The 22,160-nt window shown below is 46.8% G+C and overlaps 1 protein-coding gene across 2 annotated transcripts in view; it reads left to right on the forward strand.

The window, feature by feature from the left end:
* RBM45 (RNA binding motif protein 45) overlaps nt 1–22,160 on the forward strand; it is a 453,234-nt gene that overhangs the window by 215,131 nt on the left and 215,943 nt on the right. For both annotated transcript variants that reach the window (XM_086956199.1, XM_086956200.1), the window contains one exon: nt 13,016–13,195. In XM_086956199.1, coding sequence (XP_086812325.1) covers nt 13,016–13,195 — 180 coding nt within the window. The remainder of the gene's footprint in view (nt 1–13,015; nt 13,196–22,160) is intronic.

Genomic DNA, 22,160 nt, shown 5'->3' on the forward strand with positions numbered 1-22,160 from the left:
TATGTTCTATCTGAACAAACAGGGAGGAACTCGATCTCGCCCTCTGTCTCTGGAGGCCCAGACTATCTGGCACTGGCTTCTGGCTCGGGGACTGTCGGTGGTGGCAGTGCACCTCCCAGGCGAGCTAAACACAAAAGCAGACGCGCTCAGCAGGCACTTCGAAGATCAGCCAGACTGGGTGCTAAACGACGAGGTAGTCGAAGAACTCTTCCGTTGCTGGGGTCGTCCAGACATAGACTTATTTGCGGACGATGAAAACGCCAAATGCCACGACTTCGCGTCCAGGTTCCACCGACCCGGGACGAAAGGGAACGCTCTCCTGTTGGAGTGGACAGGAATGTTCGCCTATGCGTTTCCTCCTCTGGCACTGATTCCGAATGTGGTGGCCAAGCTCATCAGATCGAGCATGGATATGATCCTGATAGCTCTGGATTGGCCGCGACAATGGTGGTATCCAGACCTGTTACATCTGTCGCTGTGTCCACACAGACACCTGCGTGCAGGCCAGACCTGTTGAGCAAGATGAACGGGAGGATCCTGCATCCCAACCTCCCGTCACTGAACCTGACTGCATGGCTCCTGAGGTCTTGCAATATGGAAACTTAAATCTGCCTCCGGAATGTATGCATATCTTAAGAGGCCAAAAGACCTTCCACAAGGGAGTCTTATGCGTTCAAGTGGAAATTTTTTTTCATTTGGTGTAAGGACCATGGCTTTGATCCCACCAAAGGACAAGAAGAGGTAGTCCTTCCATACCTCCTTTCCTTGGCTACATCAGGGTTGAAATACGCTTCTATTAGGGTTCATCTATCTGCCATAGTAGCGTATAGGAAATCACCTACACAAACATCGTTTTTTTCAAGTTCCAGTGGTTAAGGATTTCCTTCAGGGGTTGAAGAAGGTCTATCCCCCTGTGAGAAATCCTTCTCCTCCCTGGGAGTTGAACCTGGTTCTCTCCAGGCTGATGTCGACACCGTTTGAGCCTATACACAAGGCCTCCTTGCAGCATCTCACTTGGAAGGCGGCCTTCTTGGTGGCAATAACCTCTGCGCGCAGGGTTAGCGAGATACAAGCACTCTGCACCAAGGAACCTTACACTGTGTTTCACCACAACAGAGTGGTAATGAGGGCTCATCCATCTTTCCTTCCAAAGGTGGTCTTTGATTTTCATATAAATCAAACGATTACCCTTCCTTCGTTCTTTCCTAACCCATCGACCCCAGCTGAGAGGTCGTTGCACTCGTTGGATCTTAAACGGGTGCTAAAGTTTTACCTAGAAAAGACGAAGGATACCAGAAAGACAGACCAACTCTTTGTCAATTATGGTTCAATAAGAACGGGGTTTGCAGCAGCCAAAAGATCCATCTCCAGATGGATTGTCTCCTGTATCAGGCTGTCATACCAGCTGGCTGGCAAACCTTTGTTACAATCACCCAAAGCTCATTCCACTAGAGGGAAAGCAGCCACAATCGCGTTTTTACATGACATTCCTATGTCAGAAATATGCAAGGCTGCAACATGGAAATCAGTCCATACCTTTGGAAGGCATTATTGCCTAGAGTCTGATTCCAGAGCGGAGTCTCAAGTAGGGCAAGCCTCCTTGAGAAACCTATTTGGGTAGAATGAGGCCTACTTTTGGGCCTACGAATATAAATGTTATCTGTTGATTCCTTTGCCCGCAGGAATGAGGTGAGGCTTGCTACTCTATTCTAATGCTTATGACTATTGATGAGGATCCCCTGGAAGAGAAGGATTAGTTACTTACCTGTAATCCTAGTTCTCTTCCAGGGGTATCCTCATCAAAGTCATAAGCAACCCTCCCGCCTCCCCGGGCAAAGGACTTTGTTTATTAAATAGGAGATGTTTTAACCTGTTATTACCATGGTTTGGTTTTCAGTCTCCGAAAAGAACAACTGACCTAACTGTAACCCCTGAGGCATGATGGGAAGCTAGGGGCAGAGGTGCCTTAAAGGTACGGCGTCAGTTTTAGTACATACAGCTACAAGTTAGCTTTCCAGTCTCTTTAGACTGGGTATTTGCAATGCAGCCTGGGAGCTGTATATGCTTAGTGTGTTTATAAGAATTTCTACTGCTTTCTAAGCATTAAAACAGTTTCTAAACAAGCATTGGTGTTGTTTCTCATGTTTTTAATGCAAATACACATGTATGGTGGAAATTCTTCACAGCATATTCCAGCTCTACTGTTTTATTTGGCTGCAATTGCACATATATATATATATATATATATATATATATATATATATATATATATATGGGGCACATATAATATATTGTTTCCGGGGTCCCGCGCATGGGCGGGAATATTCTAATGCTTATGACTTTGATGAGGATACCCCTGGAAGAGAACTAGGATTACAGGTAAGTAACTAATCCATATTGCTTATGTCATTGGTCCGTCCGTGTGCCTCGATTGCACGGAAAAAAGGGCGGAACTGATGTCATCACGCCGGCGTGGGCCTATTATAGGCGTCGGTGACGTCAGCGGAGTCGCGAGCGGAGCAGTGTCTCTGTGACGTCCTATCCACGTCGGCGCGAGGCTACGAAAAGAATTTCCGAATGTTGCTGACGCAAGGGGGATATTCACAAGGTGAGGAATCCACAGGCAGATATAGTATCTACCAGAAAAAGCGTTACCGAAGATAAGTAACTTGTTCGTTTACACCCACAAAGTATCTGTTCTCAACATCCCATCCACAGTGGACTGTTCATGGTGTGATCAATACCTCACTAAAAATCCAGAAGCATTAAGTAATCCTTTAGCAAACCTATCAAATCCAATTATTTTATATTTCCATCCTTTCCCCAGAATTAAGAAGATTCACTTTATTCACTGTCTGTCTGTTCCCAGACGCTTTCTCTGGGTTTGCAATGTTATTGATACCTTTCTATTATAAGTGTTGCTGAATCATGTGAAAGTTCTTTGTCCTCTAGCACAAAAAAAGTAAACTTCACGAATCGTTCTGACAGCGTTTAAAGAGATTAATTCAGCTAGATTCCTTTTTTCGAACTAGGGAAGAAAAGTGTCTGAGGCCTACATGAAGATTTGCTACATCATTACCACGTTATGATTTATATAAAATGCTCATTAATATAAGCATTTCAGTTTTCTTAGTTAATTCAATCAATCTTCTTCTAGAAGTTACATGTAAATATTAGGCACCACCAAAATTAATATTCATGTTTATACTTTTCAAAAGAAAACATTTACATAGCCATTCTAAAGTACACATTTTTAATAACTCAATGCTGGATTAAGCTGAAAGCTTTCATATTATCTATTTGTGCTAATGTAATCATTTCAGGTACTTATCCTGTAGACATTTTTTTCTTTTTGACACTTTTAATGTTAATTAAGTTTAGTTTCACAAACCACGAGATAGCATGCATAAGTAAATATCTATTTCTTTCTTTGTTTACTTTTTTCACATTTCTGTGTTTTAAAAACTTCTGCATGCTTTTACTATGCAGTATGAAGTCTCAAGGTTTCCTATTACAACCATTTTACAAGTTTTCTTCATCCTTTTGGAAATATCATTTGGTATGTAAATTCACAAGAGACTGAATGCATAACTATCTTGTACATGGACATGACAAAAGCATTTTGCAAATCTAGATGAAATCTACTTTGAAATAGGCAGGTTTTGAACCTGTTTCACTAAGTTCTAACTGTGCATTCTTCCCAATAAAAATATTTTGGTGCTCCGTGTGCTATTTGCTAATCTGCATACAACTTGTGCGAATATATTAAAAAATTGTGCAGTACAACACAGTTGCAGGTAAGTAACTGTTTTCTTTCATAGGATTGGGATCCAGGAGCTAGAGGGCATTGAAACACAGTACAACAACAGATGTTCATAAGTAATAGTTGAGTCGAAGTAAAGAGTCCATTCTGCCTATAGAGGTAATTGAAGAATAATTGTTAACTATTTAAAAAAAAGAAGATGCACAAAAGGAGCAAGATGTAAACAAGACATTACAATTAGGTTATGAGTGTACTGAACTGGGGGTAAAAGACAAATGTATCGAGTCTAAAAGGAAGCCATTGTGCTAAGCCAGTTGTGTGACTTTAGCAATGCAGCCCCCCCTCCCCTCCCCCCTCAGATATGAAACAATCTATGGGCTCACTACTTGTAGGGAGGGCATGTTATTCATGGTGCCTGACTGTTATAAGGGGAGAGGAGGGGCGGGCGGTATGAGGGTTTTGATTTGATATGTTCGGTATGGCAACTACATCATAGCCATGCAGGCGTCTGGCAGAAATTCACTGTTAAAGCACATTTTAGAGGGGACTTAAAGCAATGCATGCCCTTGGAATTTTATCTGTGAAACATCTCAAATCCGCTCATTCTTTGCAGTTTACCAGTTTGGCTAGATAGATGCTTAAGTTCTGGTATTGAATAAACAAAGTGGAATCCACTCAGAGTGATAGTGATCCCTAGAGTGATGGGGAACACTCAGTGTTGTTTAAATGCCCCTCACACACCAACAGGCCCCTTGGTGTCATGCTTCATCATCGGGGCCTTCGCACCCCTCTACGGGATGCGCCGTGCTACGACTCGCGGATACGCAGGAGCACTTGAAGTGAACTATGTGTGGGGTGTGTGTTTTTTACAAAGGTGTGAGTGAGGTGAGGTGAAAAAAGTGAACGGTTAAAAAATACCTGGCACGTGGGAAAAAAATACTTTATTAAATCCCCGGCTGGTATTATTAAAATAAAAGTGCAGGGCGTGGTTTAAATAGATACGTATTAGGGTATCCAGACCACTGTATCAAAAAGTCAACATGTTTCTGAGGTCAAAGCCCCCTTCTTCAGGACAAGGGTTAATGCACTTACCCTCCCCTTACTCACATGTAAAATGTAAAAGTGTCAATAAAAATTACCACAATGTGTAATGTTCCTAACAATGTTATATGTTAGTGAATGTCGTTGCGCCCAATTGGCGTAAGAACCTGTGGAGACAAAATCATAGATAAACATACAGATCTATAATTCACAGGTTAGAGGAGAAGAAACAAGCTTCTCTGAAAAAACATCAGGTTGAACCAAAAATAATGGGACCCTGGAAAGGAAAAAGAAAAAAGACACTACAAACACATAGACACACACAACACCAAAATTACTCTCTGCTCAGATGGAAGGAGAGCAAACATAAAGGAATAAAAAGTCTTACTTAAAGTTCCTAAATACAGGACTCCATGAGCCTAAGCGTATATTGGGGAATCCTTCCTTTCTAATCAGAAAACCTAAAAAATCAATATCAATATCAGGGGTTCAGTAGGAAAACTTTGTAATCAATGCGCCAATAGTACAGAGAACAACTGCTTCTCTCAGTGGTCTATAACTCACGGTTACTGCAACAGCTAATCGCCTGCCTTCCCTCAACGCGGCTCCGATGAAGTGAGCTACGAAGAATTCAAGGCCCTTATATATGTTATGCCTGTTGGTAATTAGTGCCGGTAAATTGATTAATGCAGCCCGGGGGATGCCCAAATACGGAGATAACAATCTCCGAGCGTCCGGTGTTGCGCTAGCGCCTCTCACTGCTCTGACGCGCATGCGCATTACAGCTCCAGAGGTACGCATGCGCGGCAAGCGAGGCTGCCGCGCATGCGCCGACGGAGACGCTACGTGAATACACGGAGCAATCGGTTTTACAACAAAAAGCTTGTTAATAGATGGCGCTTCAATGGCAAGTACAAAATATGCGCTTTGATGGAAAAATAAAGTATGCGCATATGAGGCAATGCATTTGACGAATTAACAGCTAGAGGCTGAATGAAAAATAATAGATAAAAATCAATAAGCACAATGGTGGTGAATTAAACTACCTTTGGGGAGTTTAAGAAAGATAACTGTGAATTAAACTACATTTAAAGGAGTTTTGAAGGGCAACAGTCTTCTGATTGGACTCAACAGACGGTGATTATGTAACCGGGCTTGTTGTTAAAAGGGAACATATGAAACATTGTCCCTACTGAAAGGGGATAAATCCTCAATCACAGCTAGGTAGTATCACATTGCAATGGTGTATTGACCCAAAGGAACCCCACAGTCATATTTGTTGGATGTAACCACAAGTGTACATCAACAGTTTGTGATGGGTAGTCAGATAAGGTTTATCTGAGAAGGTTCCATGGAATAGAATCGTTCAACCCAGTGGTGTCGGTTCCCAACCGAAACACCCACCGTTGCTCTTTTTCCAGGAGACCCACCTCTGAGGGTAGTTGTTCTATTATCGTCCACTGTAACTCATTCACACAGTGTTGAAGTTCAATATAGTGGGTTGACATCTTGGTCGTGAGTTTCTTACACCTGATGTTGCTTGTGTTCATTCAACCTGACTCTCACAGGTCTGGTGGTCATCCCCACATATTCTTTTCCACAAGGACAAGTAATCAGGTAAACAACATTTTTACTGATGCAGTTCGTAAATGCACGTTGTTCCCATTTTGTCCCATTGGTAAAGGTTAGATTCTGGCTCTTTTTTGTGAGGTGGCAGTTATTGCAGTTGCCACACGGGTAGTGCCCATGTACGCCTTGCAACCTCGTCTGATCCTTATTAGGAGGGGGTGGTCTTGTATGAACCAGTATATCTCTTAAGTTCCTACCCCTTCTATGTGCAAAGAGAGGTTTCTCCAAAGTCAAGCCCCCACTCGTTAAAGTGCGCCAATGTTTGTGGACCAATTTTGTCACTTGGTTGCTGACCGGACTGTATGTGGTGACACAAACCGTCCTGTTTTCGGCATCCTCCCTTCGTGGATTGTCCTCCAGAAGGGCCTCACGGTTGTTATTTCGTGCTCTTGTGAAAGCTTTTTTAATCACAGTCTCCAGATATTTCCTCTGTCTCAGTTTAACACTGAGATCCTTGGCCTGAGTTTTGTATCTTGCAACATCACTACAGTTCCACCGGAGGCGTAGGAACTGTCAATAGGGAAGGTTCTCTCTCAGATGACGAGGATGAAAGCTGTCAAATCTGAGGAGACAGTTCCTCGCCGTTGGTTTAAAGTGAGTTTCTGTTTTTAAGATGCCAGCTTCATGGTAGATATTCAAATCTAAGAAGACCATGTTGATATTCGATGCCTGATGAGTGAATTTCAAAAAGGCATTTTGATTGTTCAGCCAGTTGATGAATTCAGTTATCATGGTTGCATCTCCTTCCCAGATGACAAGGATATCATCAATGTACCTCCGCCAGGTGCGAATCCTCGCCCTGTAAGGATTTTCTGGATGCAGGATTTTTGTAGATTCCAAATGGTGGACATACAGTCCAGCCAGACTTGGGGCAAATGTGCTGCCCATACTGGTCCCATGCTTCTGCCAGAAGAGAGTGCCCTCATATTCGAAAAAGTTTTTCGTGAGTGCCAAAGAGATGCACTCCATTACTACATTCCGAGGGGTGTGGTATTCCCAATTCGTAGAATGCAGTACCTCCTCAATGATTTGGATAGTCTCATCGTGGGGGAGACTCGTATAGAGGCTCTCCACATCCAGACTAAGCAGCATCTGTGAATTTGGATCAAAGCTTTGGTTATTCAACAGTTGTAGTACTGCTTTAGTGTCACGTAGATATGTGTCAGTAGCCTGTACAATGGGCCTCAAGAAGGCATCCGCAAACTTAGATAATGGTTCCAGGATGGATGAGATTCCGGAGACAATCGGGCGACCTGGGGGGTTCTCCAGGTTCTTGTGCACCTTAGGTATGGTGTAGAAGTAAGGGATGCGAGGGTTCCTCTGTGTCAGGAACTCGGACTCCTTTTTAGTAATCCAGTCGTGTGCAAGTGCCTCTTCCACCATACCACCTATCTGGACTCTTAAAGATTCAGTGGGGTCTTCTGTAAGTATTTGGTAGTTCCTGTTATCAGAGAGAAGCCGTCTACATTCATTGTCATAGGCTGTGGTTGTTTGGATAACCACTGCCCCACCCTTGTCTGCGGGTTTTATAACAAGGTTTTTGTTCATCCTCAATTCCTTAATGGCCTCATTCTCCGTTCTGCTCATATTCTGAAAGACCCTTTGTCTGGTTTCTAGACATTTCAATTCCTGCATCATGGCTTTTTCAAAGGCCAGTACTTCAACCGGAAGTTGGTTGTCTAGTGGTGTAAATGTTGACTTAGGTTTTAAGCCGGTGTCAGAAGTCTCTGTGGGTAGTTCCTTGTCTTTAAAGAATGCTCGTAATTTTATAGTCCTTATAAACTCCTGCATTTCCTTATGTAATAGGAAAATGTCTGGTTTATTGGTGGGGACATAACCCAGGCCTTTATTCAGTACCTCTTTTTGCAGATCAGTGAGGGGCCAGGGGGTTATATTGATAACTAGGTCCCCCTGTGGCTTGTTGACGCCTGATTGGCTGCCATGCTCCTCGTTACTACACGTGGGTCTGACTCCTCTGTGGGTTGCCAATTCACGTTGTTGCCCTTCTTGTTCCGCCCTCTGCGGGATCCCTGGCCCCAGGATAAAAAAGGTTGTTGATTCTGGGGTACATTAGTTTGGTCTAGAACTCACTAGGGGTACATTTGTCCCATTTGAGGTGGGACAAACTGGTATTGCGGGAATTGAAAAGGGGGCTGGTAAGGGTTGAATTGGCAACAACGTGAATTGGCAACCCACAGAGGAGTCAGACCCACGTGTAGTAACGAGGAGCATGGCAGCCAATCAGGCGTCAACAAGCCACAGGGGGACCTAGTTATCAATATAACCCCCTGGCCCCTCACTGATCTGCAAAAAGAGGTACTGAATAAAGGCCTGGGTTATGTCCCCACCAATAAACCAGACATTTTCCTATTACATAAGGAAATGCAGGAGTTTATAAGGACTATAAAATTACGAGCATTCTTTAAAGACAAGGAACTACCCACAGAGACTTCTGACACCGGCTTAAAACCTAAGTCAACATTTACACCACTAGACAACCAACTTCCGGTTGAAGTACTGGCCTTTAAAAAAGCCATGATGCAGGAATTGAAATGTCTAGAAACCAGACAAAGGGTCTTTCAGAATATGAGCAGAACAGAGAATGAGGCCATTAAGGAATTGAGGATGAACAAAAACCTTGTTATAAAACCCGCAGACAAGGGTGGGGCAGTGGTTATCCAAACAACCACAGCCTATGACAATGAATGTAGACGGCTTCTCTCTGATAACAGGAACTACCAAATACTTACAGAAGACCCCACTGAATCTTTAAGAGTCCAGATAGGTGGTATGGTGGAAGAGGCACTTGCACACGACTGGATTACTAAAAAGGAGTCAGAGTTCCTGACACAGAGGAACCCTCGCATCCCTTACTTCTACACCATACCTAAGGTGCACAAGAACCTGGAGAACCCCCCCAGGTCGCCCGATTGTCTCCGGAATCTCATCCATCCTGGAACCATTATCTAAGTTTGCGGATGCCTTCTTGAGGCCCATTGTACAGGCTACTGACACATATCTACGTGACACTAAAGCAGTACTACAACTGTTGAATAACCAAACCTTTGATCCAACTTCACAGATGCTGCTTAGTCTGGATGTGGAGAGCCTCTATACGAGTCTCCCCCACGATGAGACTATCCAAATCATTGAGGAGGTACTGCATTCTACGAATTGGGAATACCACACCCCTCGGAATGTAGTAATGGAGTGCATCTCTTTGGCACTCACGAAAAACTTTTTCGAATATGAGGGCACTCTTTTCTGGCAGAAGCATGGGACCAGTATGGGCAGCACATTTGCCCCAAGTCTGGCTGGACTGTATGTCCACCATTTGGAATCTACAAAAATCCTGCATCCAGAAAATCCTTACAGGGCGAGGATTCGCACCTGGCGGAGGTACATTGATGATATCCTTGTCATCTGGGAAGGAGATGCAACCATGATAACTGAATTCATCAACTGGCTGAACAATCAAAATGCCTTTTTGAAATTCACTCATCAGGCATCGAATATCAACATGGTCTTCTTAGATTTGAATAGCTACCATGAAGCTGGCATCTTAAAAACAGAAACTCACTTTAAACCAACGGCGAGGAACTGTCTCCTCAGATTTGACAGCTTTCATCCTCGTCATCTGAGAGAAAACCTTCCCTATGGACAGTTCCTACGCCTCCGGCAGAACTGTAGTGATGTTGCAAGATACAAAACTCAGGCCAAGGATCTCAGTGTTAAACTGAGACAGAGGAAATATCCGGAGACTGTGATTAAAAAAGCTTTCACAAGAGCACGAAATAACAACCGTGAGGCCCTTCTGGAGGACAATCCACGAAGGGAGGATGCCGAAAACAGGACGGTTTGTGTCACCACATACAGTCCGGTCAGCAACCAAGTGACAAAATTGGTCCAAAAACATTGGCGCACTTTAACGAGTGGGGGCTTGACTTTGGAGAAACCTCTCTTTGCACATAGAAGGGGTAGGAACTTAAGAGATATACTGGTTCATACAAGACCACCCCCTCCTAATAAGGATCAGACGAGGTTGCAAGGCGTACATGGGTACTACCCGTGTGGCAACTGCAATAACTGCCACCTCACAAAAAAGAGCCAGAATCTAACCTTTACCAATGGGACAAAATGGGAACAACGTGCATTTACGAACTGCAACAGTAAAAATGTTGTTTACCTGATTACTTGTCCTTGTGGAAAAGAATATGTGGGGATGACCACCAGACCTGTGAGAGTCAGGTTGAATGAACACAAAAGCAACATCAGGTGTAAAACTCACGACCAAGATGTCAACCCACTATATTGAACATCAACACTGTGTGAATGAGTTACAGTGGACGATAATAGAACAACTACCCTCAGAGGTGGGTCTCCTGGAAAAAGAGCAACGGTGGGTGTTTCGGTTGGGAACCGACACCACTGGGTTGAACGATTCTATTCCATGGAACCTTCTCAGATAAACCTTATCTGACTACCCATCACAAACTGTTGATGTACACTTGTGGTTACATCCAACAAATATGACTGTGGGGTTCCTTTGGGTCAATACGCCATTGCAATGTGATACTACCTAGCTGTGATTGAGGATTTATCCCCTTTCAGTAGGGACAATGTTTCATATGTTCCCTTTTAACAACAAGCCCGGTTACATAATCACCGTCTGTTGAGTCCAATCAGAAGACTGTTGCCCTTCAAAACTCCTTTAAATGTAGTTTAATTCACAGTTATCTTTCTTAAACTCCCCAAAGGTAGTTTAATTCACCACCATTGTGCTTATTGATTTTTATCTATTTTTCATTCAGCCTCTAGCTGTTAATTCGTCAAATGCATTGCCTCATATGCGCATACTTTATTTTTCCATTAAAGCGCATATTTTGTACTTGCCATTGAAGCGCCATCTATTAACAAGCTTTTTGTTGTAAAACCGATTGCTCCGTGTATTCACGTAGCGTCTCCGTCGGCGCATGCGCGGCAGCCTCGCTTGCCGCGCATGCGTACCTCTGGAGCTGTAATGCGCATGCGCGTCAGAGCAGTGAGAGGCGCTAGCGCAACACCGGACGCTCGGAGATTGTTATCTCCGTATTTGGGCATCCCCCGGGCTGCATTAATCAATTTACCGGCACTAATTACCAACAGGCATAACATATATAAGGGCCTTGAATTCTTCGTAGCTCACTTCATCGGAGCCGCGTTGAGGGAAGGCAGGCGATTAGCTGTTGCAGTAACCGTGAGTTATAGACCACTGAGAGAAGCAGTTGTTCTCTGTACTATTGGCGCATTGATTACAAAGTTTTCCTACTGAACCCCTGATATTGATATTGATTTTTTAGGTTTTCTGATTAGAAAGGAAGGATTCCCCAATATACGCTTAGGCTCATGGAGTCCTGTATTTAGGAACTTTAAGTAAGACTTTTTATTCCTTTATGTTTGCTCTCCTTCCATCTGAGCAGAGAGTAATTTTGGTGTTGTGTGTGTCTATGTGTTTGTAGTGTCTTTTTTCTTTTTCCTTTCCAGGGTCCCATTATTTTTGGTTCAACCTGATGTTTTTTCAGAGAAGCTTGTTTCTTCTCCTCTAACCTGTGAATTATAGATCTGTATGTTTATCTATGATTTTGTCTCCACAGGTTCTTACGCCAATTGGGCGCAACAACATTCACTAACATATAACATTGTTAGGAACATTACACATTGTGGTAATTTTTATTGACACTTTTACATTTTACATGTGAGTAAGGGGAGGGTAAGTGCATTAACCCTTGTCCTGAAGAAGGGGGCTTTGACCTCCGAAACATGTTGACTTTTTGATACAGTGGTCTGGATACCCTAATATGTATCTATTTAAACCACGCCCTGCACTTTTATTTTAATAATACCAGCCGGGGATTTAATAAAGTATTTTTTTCCCACGTGCCAGGTATTTTTTAACCGTTCACTTTTTTCACCTCACCTCACTCACAACTTTGTAAAAAACACACACCCCCACACATAGTTCACTTCAAGTGCTCCTGCGTATCCGCGAGTCGTAGCACGCCGCATCCCGTAGAGGGGTGCGAAGGCCCCGATGATGAAGCATGACACCAAGGGGCCTGTTGGTGTGTGAGGGGCATTTAAACAACACTGTGTGTTCCCCATCACTCTAGGGATCACTATCACTCTGAGTGGATTCCACTTTGTTTATTCATATGACCCGGGAGACTGAATCCACTGACTCTCTCTCTCCCCCCTCCTGTTAAAATTTGTATAAGTTCTGGTATTGACATCACCCTGAGAGATTTCTTTTTTATTGTTTTTTTAAGTCTTTCAGTATGTTGACTTGAGATTTGGATTACTTAGGTTCCTTAACTCTACTTTTATTTATTTTTTTTAATTTTTTTATTTCATATTTTTAATGTATTTTATCTGTGAAGGTACTCTTAACAAGGAAAAGCCAATCCAGCTGCATAGTAGTTGCTTGTAAAATGAATTTCCAATGCAAGTTATCATATATGTGTATAGACTTTAATGGTTTAGAATGTAAGACTTCTGTAAGTCAAAACGTGCCTTGTAATTGCTTATTTGTCTTCCTTAATGTAGAAGAGCCAATGGACTTTCCAAGTTATCCAAAGGTTGAGCAGAGAGTCCGGGATGCTGTCTCAAAGCGCCTCACTGTGGCTTCACGTATCCCACTGATCCAGGAGCAGCTTTTCAGTTTGTTCGACTTAATCCCAGGGCTGGAGTATTGTGAAGTACAGCGAGATCCTTATTCCAACTATGGTAATGTCTGTTCTTTTCACTAGTAGAATCTGTACAATGATTAGTCGGGGGTTTTATTTGTTGCATGTTAGATCAAGTGTTTGTACTTGTGACTAAGCTTGCTTTTTCAAGATTCTTCATCAGGTGAAACATTATATTTGCTTTAAACTTATACCTACAGCCCCGGTTGCAAAACATTTTAGGAATCATTTGGCAAAGCTATTTCTGTTTAGTGTATCCTTAGTGTATCCTTAGTGTACCAGTGTAAAAAGAGACGCGGAACGTTAATCGAAGCCCCTTTATACCTCAACACATACTTCTAAAATGAAACTATCCCTGTAGGTGCAAACCCTTATCTTGATGTTTCCTACTGGGACAACGACAGTAAAGTCTTTTTGACCAAATGACTACAAAGATAATTTAAAGCTTTTAGTTTTTAGGTCTCGTTGAACCAACGCGCATGCATTGTTCTACGAGATTATAGGGGGCAAAACAGCTCTTGAAACCAGCGAGGATTGTCCCCAATGCACGTGAGTTACTCAAGAGCGACGCTTCCCTAGCGCGTGCTTGAGCTCACTTCTTAATCACATCCCATATGGTGTTCCCTCCCACTCGCTCGCACATCAAAGGCTGCTCCCGCCCCCTGCTTCACACTTCAAAGGAATGCTGCCGAGAGCATTTCCCGGCCGGCCGCTTTTAATTTCATTTCGCAAGCAGTTCCCCCTCCTCCCTCTCCTGACTTGCTCCTGCCTCCTACACCAATCCCACGTCGAGGCTGCTTTCACTCTCCCGCTGCCCCATCAGAGCACTACAATTGCTTGTTTATACTTGTGCCCTAATGAGAAACAAATCAGGCATTTAAATGTATATCTTGTTTAACTACTACACAGATGTGCCCAAGTGCACACAGAGCATCATTGAGCGATCCAGGAATGACGGTCTAATCAGGCATCTTCCCTTCCAGTCTGTCATCCTCCGTCTGCTCCTTGATCCGCTTCTAGGCACCTCGGTGGCTCTGCATAGGACCTTGCGGATTTTATCGCAGTGTAAATTGGCGCATGTCTGACTTAAATGAAGCGCTATATTCTATACTCTCCAGCGGACAGGTTATCAATTCCCAATTATCTTTATTTCCAGCTTTCCCAGAGCTGTGAGCCCTAATTTAAGGAAGGAAAATGTCTCCCCGACCCGCAGCACCCGTGTCCCTGGTTAGGTAGTTAACAACAGTTCTAATTGGAGATGAGTGAGCCCCTCACACCCAGTGCCCTGGTGCCACTGCACATTTTGCACCATTTGTAGCCAAGCCGCTGCTGCCTGGCTCGTCCTAGTGTCAGGCTCCGAAGGTGGCAAAGAGCTTATTCAGGCACGTGAAGGTGGCAGTGAATGTGAGAGGCCCGGGAATGCCAGAGATAGCCCTGGCACGCGCGGGCCCTGACTACATCTCACCAGCCCTCACGCATCACTTTATATAGCGCCTAGTGCCAAAGCCTTGCAGAATCAAAGCGATGTGAATGCAGATATTATTATTAACGCAATATCATTAGCGGTCATTCTACCCATTTCAGAAGATGACATTCTTTCACCTCATAAGAATGCAGAGCCGCAGCTTGTAAGTTACACACAGTTCCGAACAGCCGATGGGGCCTAACCCCAAGAGCTATCCTCCTCATCTCCCATATTTCCTGTGCAGAGTGATCTGAGCTAGTCTGGTGTGCGTTGCATCTTTTAATACTTATCCGGCGTAAAACTAAGTGAGCGGTATCGGAGCGCTGTGCTTCTTTCATGGGGAAGTAGGAGCAGGGTGCTCCTCTTATTGCTGCAACACGAAGCCTCACAGTACTCCTCTTGTAACTGCAGCATTTTAGAAGCCACCGAGCACTTCACTGTTTGCTGCAGCATTTTAGTAGCAGCAGGGCCGTACGCTTGTTGCTGCAGTGTTTTAGAAGCTGCTAGGCATTTCGCTTGTTGCAGCAGCATTTTTTAAGATTCAGTGTGCTCTGCTTGTTGCTGCATCATTTTAGAAGCTACAGGGAGCTCCTCTTGCTGCTGAAGTACTTTAGAAGCCGCAGGTGCTCCGCTTATTGCTGCAGCATTTCGTCACAGGGGTCTCGACTTAGCATATTCGAAGCTGCAGGAGCATGTTAGACGCTGCAGGGTGCTCCTCTTCTTGCTGCAACAATAATCTGCACGGTGCTCCGCTTGTTGATAGGTGCGTTCCCCTTGTGCACTCGAAGAGGCGTGTACAAAATAGATCACTCTCTCATGATTCATTCGACATGTCATAATTCCAATTAATTTTTGTAGTTCCGTTCTTTAGTCTACATTCATTCATGTCACTTGTTATTTACAATGGGCAGAACAGATGCTGAAACCTCGTTGCCACTCTTCGTGAATGGTAGAAGGGAAAGGATGTGGTTTAACGACTAGAGTGGCGGACTTTGAAGCCAGGGACCCACACTTGAGTCTGTCCAGAGGCTCAAACATACTGTGATTCTGGGCAAATCACAATCTCCCCGTGCCTAACAATGAATGTGTCCATCTGTAATGCAGCTATTGCAACTATTGCGCCGCCCGCGCACTTGGCCATATATGGCGACCGTGCGACGCAGGTGAGTGTGACCTAGTTCTAGGACACCCCCGCGCCGCACGGCCACCAGCTGCTGCGTGTGCCCCCTTCTGCCTGACTGCCTCGTTGCCGCCGCCGCGTGACCACGCCCCCTGCCTTCCAGCGGCGTGGTCCGCGATCGCTTGTCCTGCCCCTGTTGCTTTGCTGTATATACTGTTGTAATTGTATAATTTTGTCTTCTGTACTGCCTGTTTGTTAGTCTCCATTTCCTTCCTGTTTTGCCGTTTTGCGCTGCCCTTCGCCCTCCCTCCCCGCTTCCCGCCACCGCCGCGAAACCCTGCCCCTTTTGCCTTCTGTACCCTCCCCGCTCCCGCCTCCCAGCTGCTCCGCCCCCCCGCGCACTTGGCCATATATGGGGACCGTGCGACGCAGGTGAGTGTGACCTAGTTCTAGGACACCCCCGCGCCGCACGGCCACCAGCTGCTGCGTGTGCCCCCTTCTGCCTGACTGCCTCGTTGCCGCCGCCGCGTGACCATGCCCCCTGCCTTCCAGCGGCGTGGTCCGCGATCGCTTGTCCTGCCCCTGTTGCTTTGCTGTATATACTGTTGTAATTGTATAATTTTGTCTTCTGTACTGCCTGTTTGTTAGAGTCTCCATTTCCTTCCTGTTTTGCGCTGCCCTTCGCCCTCCCTCCCCGCTTCCCGCCACCGCCGCGAAACCCCACCCCTTTTGCCTTCTGTACCCTCCCCGCTCCCGCCTCCCAGCTGCTCCGCCCCCCGCGCACTTCGCCATATATGGCGACTGTGCGAACGCGCAGCGGGCGCGCCGATTGTGCGCCGAAGCCGCGCCTGGACCGCGCCCAGTGCCAGGACCCCTGGCCCTCGAAGACCCCGGCCGACCCGCCTGACGTACACCGCCACCAACCTCAGCGCACTCAACGCCGGTCGACTCCCAGGATGCTACCAAGCCACACCACGACGCACCCACGGACCCTTCAGCTGCCACGCCTGCAAGTTCACCTGCATCCGGACCTGCCTCGCACCAGCACCCGCCAAGTCGAACACCAGCAGCACCCACCTCAAGTGCATCCTGCTCAACACCCGCTCCGTCCACAGACACGCCATCGAACTCTGGAACCTCCTCGACACCACAGCCCCTGACGTTGCCTTCCTCACGGAGACCTGGATGAACGCCTCTTCAGCACCCGACATCGCCATCGCCATCCCAGAGGGCTACAAGATCACCCGGAGGGATCGCACCGCCAACCAGATGGGAGGAGGCATCGCCATCATCCACAGGAACACCATCCGTATCACGACCAGCACCGACAACACCCTTACCACCGCCGAACACCTGCACTTCCAGATCCACACCGACCCGAAGACCACCCTCAGAGGCACCCTGATCTACCGACCTCCGGGACCACGCACCCAATTCAGCGAGGACATCGCCGACTTCGTCAGCCCGCATGCCCTCCCCTCCGCTGACTACATCCTCCTGGGGGACCTCAACTTCCACCTGGAGAACAACAACGACCGCAACACCAGCACCCTGTTTGACAACCTCGCCAATCTTGGACTCAAGCAGCTGGTGTCCACCCCCACCCACCTCGCCGGACACACACTCGACGCAGTCTTCTCATCCAGCACAGACATCGCCTTCAGCCACGCCACAGAGCTTCAATGGACGGACCACAGCTGCGTCCACTTCACCTTCAAAAGAACGACGACCCACCAGCAACAGGTTGCCCGCAGAAGCTGGAACAAGATCACAGCCGACCAGCTCGCCACCTCCTTGAGCCAGCACCCTCCTGCCAGCTCAGCGAACCCCAGCCAGGCCGCCGACAACCTCACGAAGTGGATCAGCAACTGCGCGGACGAGCTCGCCCCGCTGAGGACCCCGCCCAGCAGACCCGGCAGCAAGAAAGCCCCATGGTTCACCGACGAACTCAAGAGCTCCAAGAAGAACTGCCGAGCCCTCGAGAGTCTGGAGAAGGGAACCAACACCGGACAACATGACCACCTTCAAGCTTGCCACCCGGAAGCACCACCAGCTGATCCGCGCCGCCAAGAAAACTGCATTCAAGGACCGGCTGGACAACAACGCACACAACTGCAAGGAACTCTTCAACATCGTGAAAGAGCTAATCAACCCCAGCGCAGGAAACCACGACATCACCCCATCGCAAGACCTCTGCAACTCCCTCGCCTCATACTTCCACAACAAGATCGCGGACATACACAACAGCTTCAACAACCAACCAACGCACACCACGACCGAACCACCACCCCCCACCACCACCCTCCGCGCCTGGACTCCGATCAGCACCGAAGACACCGTCCGCACGATGAACTCCGTCCACTCCGGATCTCCGACTGACCCCTGCCCTCACCACGTCTTCAACAAGGCCGACGCTGTCATCGCACCCCACCTGCGAGACATCATCAACACATCCTTCGACACCGCCACCTTCCCTGAGAGCTGGAAGCACGCCGAACTCAGCGCTCTACTCAAGAAACCCACAGCGGACCCCACCGAACTCAAGAATTACCGCCCCATCTCGCTCCTGCCGTTTCCAGCCAAAGTCATCGAGGACCGTCAACAAGCAGCTGGCCGCCTTCCTTGAGACAAATGGATCCCTCAACCCCTCAGTCTGGCTTCCGAGCCAACCACAGCACCGAGACCGCCCTCATCGCCGCCACCGATGACATCCGAGCCCTGATGGACAACGGAGAAACAGCGGCCCTCATCCTCCTAGACCTCTCCGCGGCATTCGACACTGTCTGCCACCGCACCCTAGTACAGCGCCTCAGCAACGTCGGAATCCAGGAGAAGGCTCTGGAATGGATCATCTCCTTCCTCGACGGAAGAACACAGAGAGTCCGCCTACCACCGTACAAGTCAGAGGCCACCGAAGTCATCTGCGGCGTCCCTCAAGGATCCTCGCTGAGCCCCACCCTATTCAACGTCTACATGAGCCCCCTCGCGGCCATCGCACGCCAACACAACCTCAACATCATCTCTTACGCCGACGACACCCAGCTGATCCTCTCCCTGACCAAAGACCCCGCCGCCGCCAGAGCCAATCTGCACGAAGGGATGAAAGAGGTAGCCGAGTGGATGTTCGACCAGCCGCCTGAAACTGAACTCGGACAAGACGGAGGTCCTCATCCTGGGCTCTACGCCCTCCGCCTGGGACGACTCCTGGTGGCCTCCCGCCCTGGGCACCGCAACCAAACCGACAGACCACGCACGCAACCTGGGCTTCATCCTGGACTCCTCCCTCTCCATGACCAGGCAAGTCAACAACGTCTCCTCGGCGTGCATTAACATCCTACGCATGCTACGGAAGATCTTCTGGTGGATCCCCACCGAGACCAGGAAGACCGTCACCCAGGCCCTCGTCACCAGTCGACTGGACTACGGCAACGCCCTCTACGCCGGTACCACCGCCAAGCTCCAGAAGAGACTCCAGCGGATCCAGAACGCCTCAGCCAGACTCATCCTCGACATCCCACGAACCAGCCACATCTCCGGACATCTGAGAGACCTGCATTGGCTCCCCGTCAACAAAAGAATCACCTTCCGCCTCCCCACCCACGCACACAAAGCCCTACACGACCAAGGCCCGAGCTACCTCAACAACCGAATCAACTTCTACGCAACCAAACGCCACCTCCGATCAGCCAACCACGCCCTGGCCGCCGTCCCCCGCATCCGAAGAGCGACAACAGGAGGAAGGTCCTTCTCCTACCTGGCCGCCAAGACCTAGAACTCCCTCCCGACCGACCTGCTCCTGACCCAAGACCACCTCTCCTTCAGGAAGAAGCTGAAGACCTGGCTGTTCGAGCAGTAACGGCACCCCCTCCCCCCAGCGCCTTGAGACCCTACGGGTAAGTAGTGCGCTCTATAAATGTCTCTGATTGATGTAAAGCGCTAATACCCTAAGGTCGAGTTTGAGCTATATAAAACTGCAAAAACAGACTTGCTGCAGCTTTCCATTCTAACCCCCCAGCATCAGCCTACCATTCGGCGCTTTTACTCCTCCCGCCTCATTTTTTGCTCCAGAGTCCGTCTCCGCCTCGTTTATACAAACGTAGCCAACTCTCACCACAAAATCTGAGCACGGGCAATGTGCACATCAAATTAAAACTATATAGGACGGGAAATTGGATTCTTGTACATATGTGTAGTGTTTCGTGTTTTTTTGGGACAATTTAGTTGTAAACTACAGTTGTTTTCACAAGTTTTCCAACTAGCTTTTCCCTCAACTTAAAGCTCTGCATCTCACAGATGCTGTAAACGGTAAGATTAGGATCTTTACAACAAGCCTGATTCTCACTCAATTAGCTCCTCCTGGTTTCCTTCCCAAGCATCAGACTGTCAGGCTGCTTTTTTTTCCACATATTTTTTTTTATAGCTACTAACAGAATAGGATACACTAAAATAGTCGCAACCTTTTTTTCTTTCTGACACACACAGCGTTCACGTTACATTTTTATTTAATTAGCTTTCGTCCAGGAGGGATGTTGTTGAACAAATGTCTTTTGCAATAAAAATGGGCCTGGTAAGTTTTAACTTATGCTGCCAGCATAAGTTATGTACGAAAGTTCCACATTTAGACCCGATTCCCTTTAGAAAAAAACTTGGAAATTAATTGCCCCATAATTAACTAAAAACAGCTAACTGACTGGCGTGGGTGCTCCTTGTTTTATCTCACTCTTGAGCCTGTCGTAACATTCATGTTTTATCTCAGGCCCTCTTATTCTTGTTATATAGTGCTGGCGCAGCCTTAAGCAGACCGTAGCTATGCCAAAGAATGATACAGTGAAACAGGTCAAACGTTTACAATCGACTGTCACTCTACTAAAATGCAGAAAACTGCTTTAATACCATTGCTTTTGATAATGCAGAAATGTAGAGCCGCTACTGATGACTGACCCTAAAATCTAACTATGGAAAAGTTATTATTTTCCTTAAAGCATGTAAAACATCGATGAACTATCTTCGGACAGCTTCTGGGATTTATAGTGCAAAAAATCACCCCTTCCTGGTGTGTTTTTTATTGATCCTGAGCGCGTTTAGTGTCCTCTATTTTGGTGTCCGTGCATTTTTAATTAACCAACGTATATGCTTTAGTTTTATCCTGCGATTTTTCCAATTTCAAGGTTTAAGATACTAGTATTGTTTTAAGTTGAACTGTTTTTTTAAGTAGAAAAATCCACGTTCTGGAGCTTACATGTCAGGAACTGCAGGAAATATAAACCCAATATCATTCTTTACAATAGATTAAAGTGAGGATTTTTTACTATTGATATGAACATTAAACTATATATGTTCACCGAACTGGCTGTCCCAGCCATTGTTAAAGGTAATGTTTTCTTTGCACTCTCAGTCCTTGCACACGGCGAAATGTGGTTAAGAGCATTGTTAAATTAAGTTAGCGAAAATTCTGGGACTTTGCCAATATCCCTTTAATAATTGTCTGATTAAATGAAACTGAAAAGTTATTTGGAAGTCACGAGATAGGTGACTCCTCCTTTGGACCACAGTGCGCATGGGCATCGGCGGCATCGGCTCCATCCTCAGATTGTTTTTTTCCGCGATCAGGCTCGGATGTGTTTCCTGCGCTCCGGTTTGGAACTGAATTTCCTTCGATGCACAAACCTCATCCGGGTCGACGGTATTGTCTCGATCGCGATCCACATCAACGCAATTCTTCAACAACTTCAATGTCTTCGATTCCGGTCATCGACGAAGACCTTCGGCCTGCTTAGGCCTCATCTTCTGGCTCATGGAAAGGACGCAATTCAAGAAGTGCCTCAATATGGGTCGAAGTTTCCTCACACCGATCTACATGAGGTGTGCAACCTTTGCCTCTCACCGGAGCATGAGGCCAAAGACTGTTCCGCTTCTGCCTCTTTCCCCTCCAAGACGACGATTCGGGACCGACTAGCTCGAAGAATAATGGCTCGCTTGTCAGCTTCGATCCCAGACGACATCTTTAGAGAGGGCATTGACGTGCCAGAACACCAGCACGCCGAAGAAAGCTCCAGCTCTTCTGATGCCGAAGACTTCGAGGACATAACTCCAACTCAATGGGTTGTAGGTAAGAGTGTTGACCCCAACCCTTCCTCGACACCCTCAAAAAAGGCTTCGGTCACCCTCACCTTCGGGCCCGGGTCACACCGAGACACTGCTTCCCACGCCCCGCCTTCAGGCCCGGCAAAGAAGCCTACTAAGCCTTCACGCAGCTCGGGCTCGAGCCAGCTTATTCCCAGTGCCGATCCGATACTGACACCAAAGAAAAAGCCATCTTCCTCAACCACGCCGACCGTTGCTCCAACACCTAAGCACTCTGCGCCGAAGACTGGCAGCGGCTCATTCATGCCGAAACCTCACTCTGAGCCGAGTAAAAAA

This window comes from Lissotriton vulgaris, chromosome 2_1, assembly GCF_964263255.1.
Source record: "Lissotriton vulgaris chromosome 2_1, aLisVul1.2, whole genome shotgun sequence".
Classification (NCBI taxonomy): domain Eukaryota; kingdom Metazoa; phylum Chordata; class Amphibia; order Caudata; family Salamandridae; genus Lissotriton; species Lissotriton vulgaris.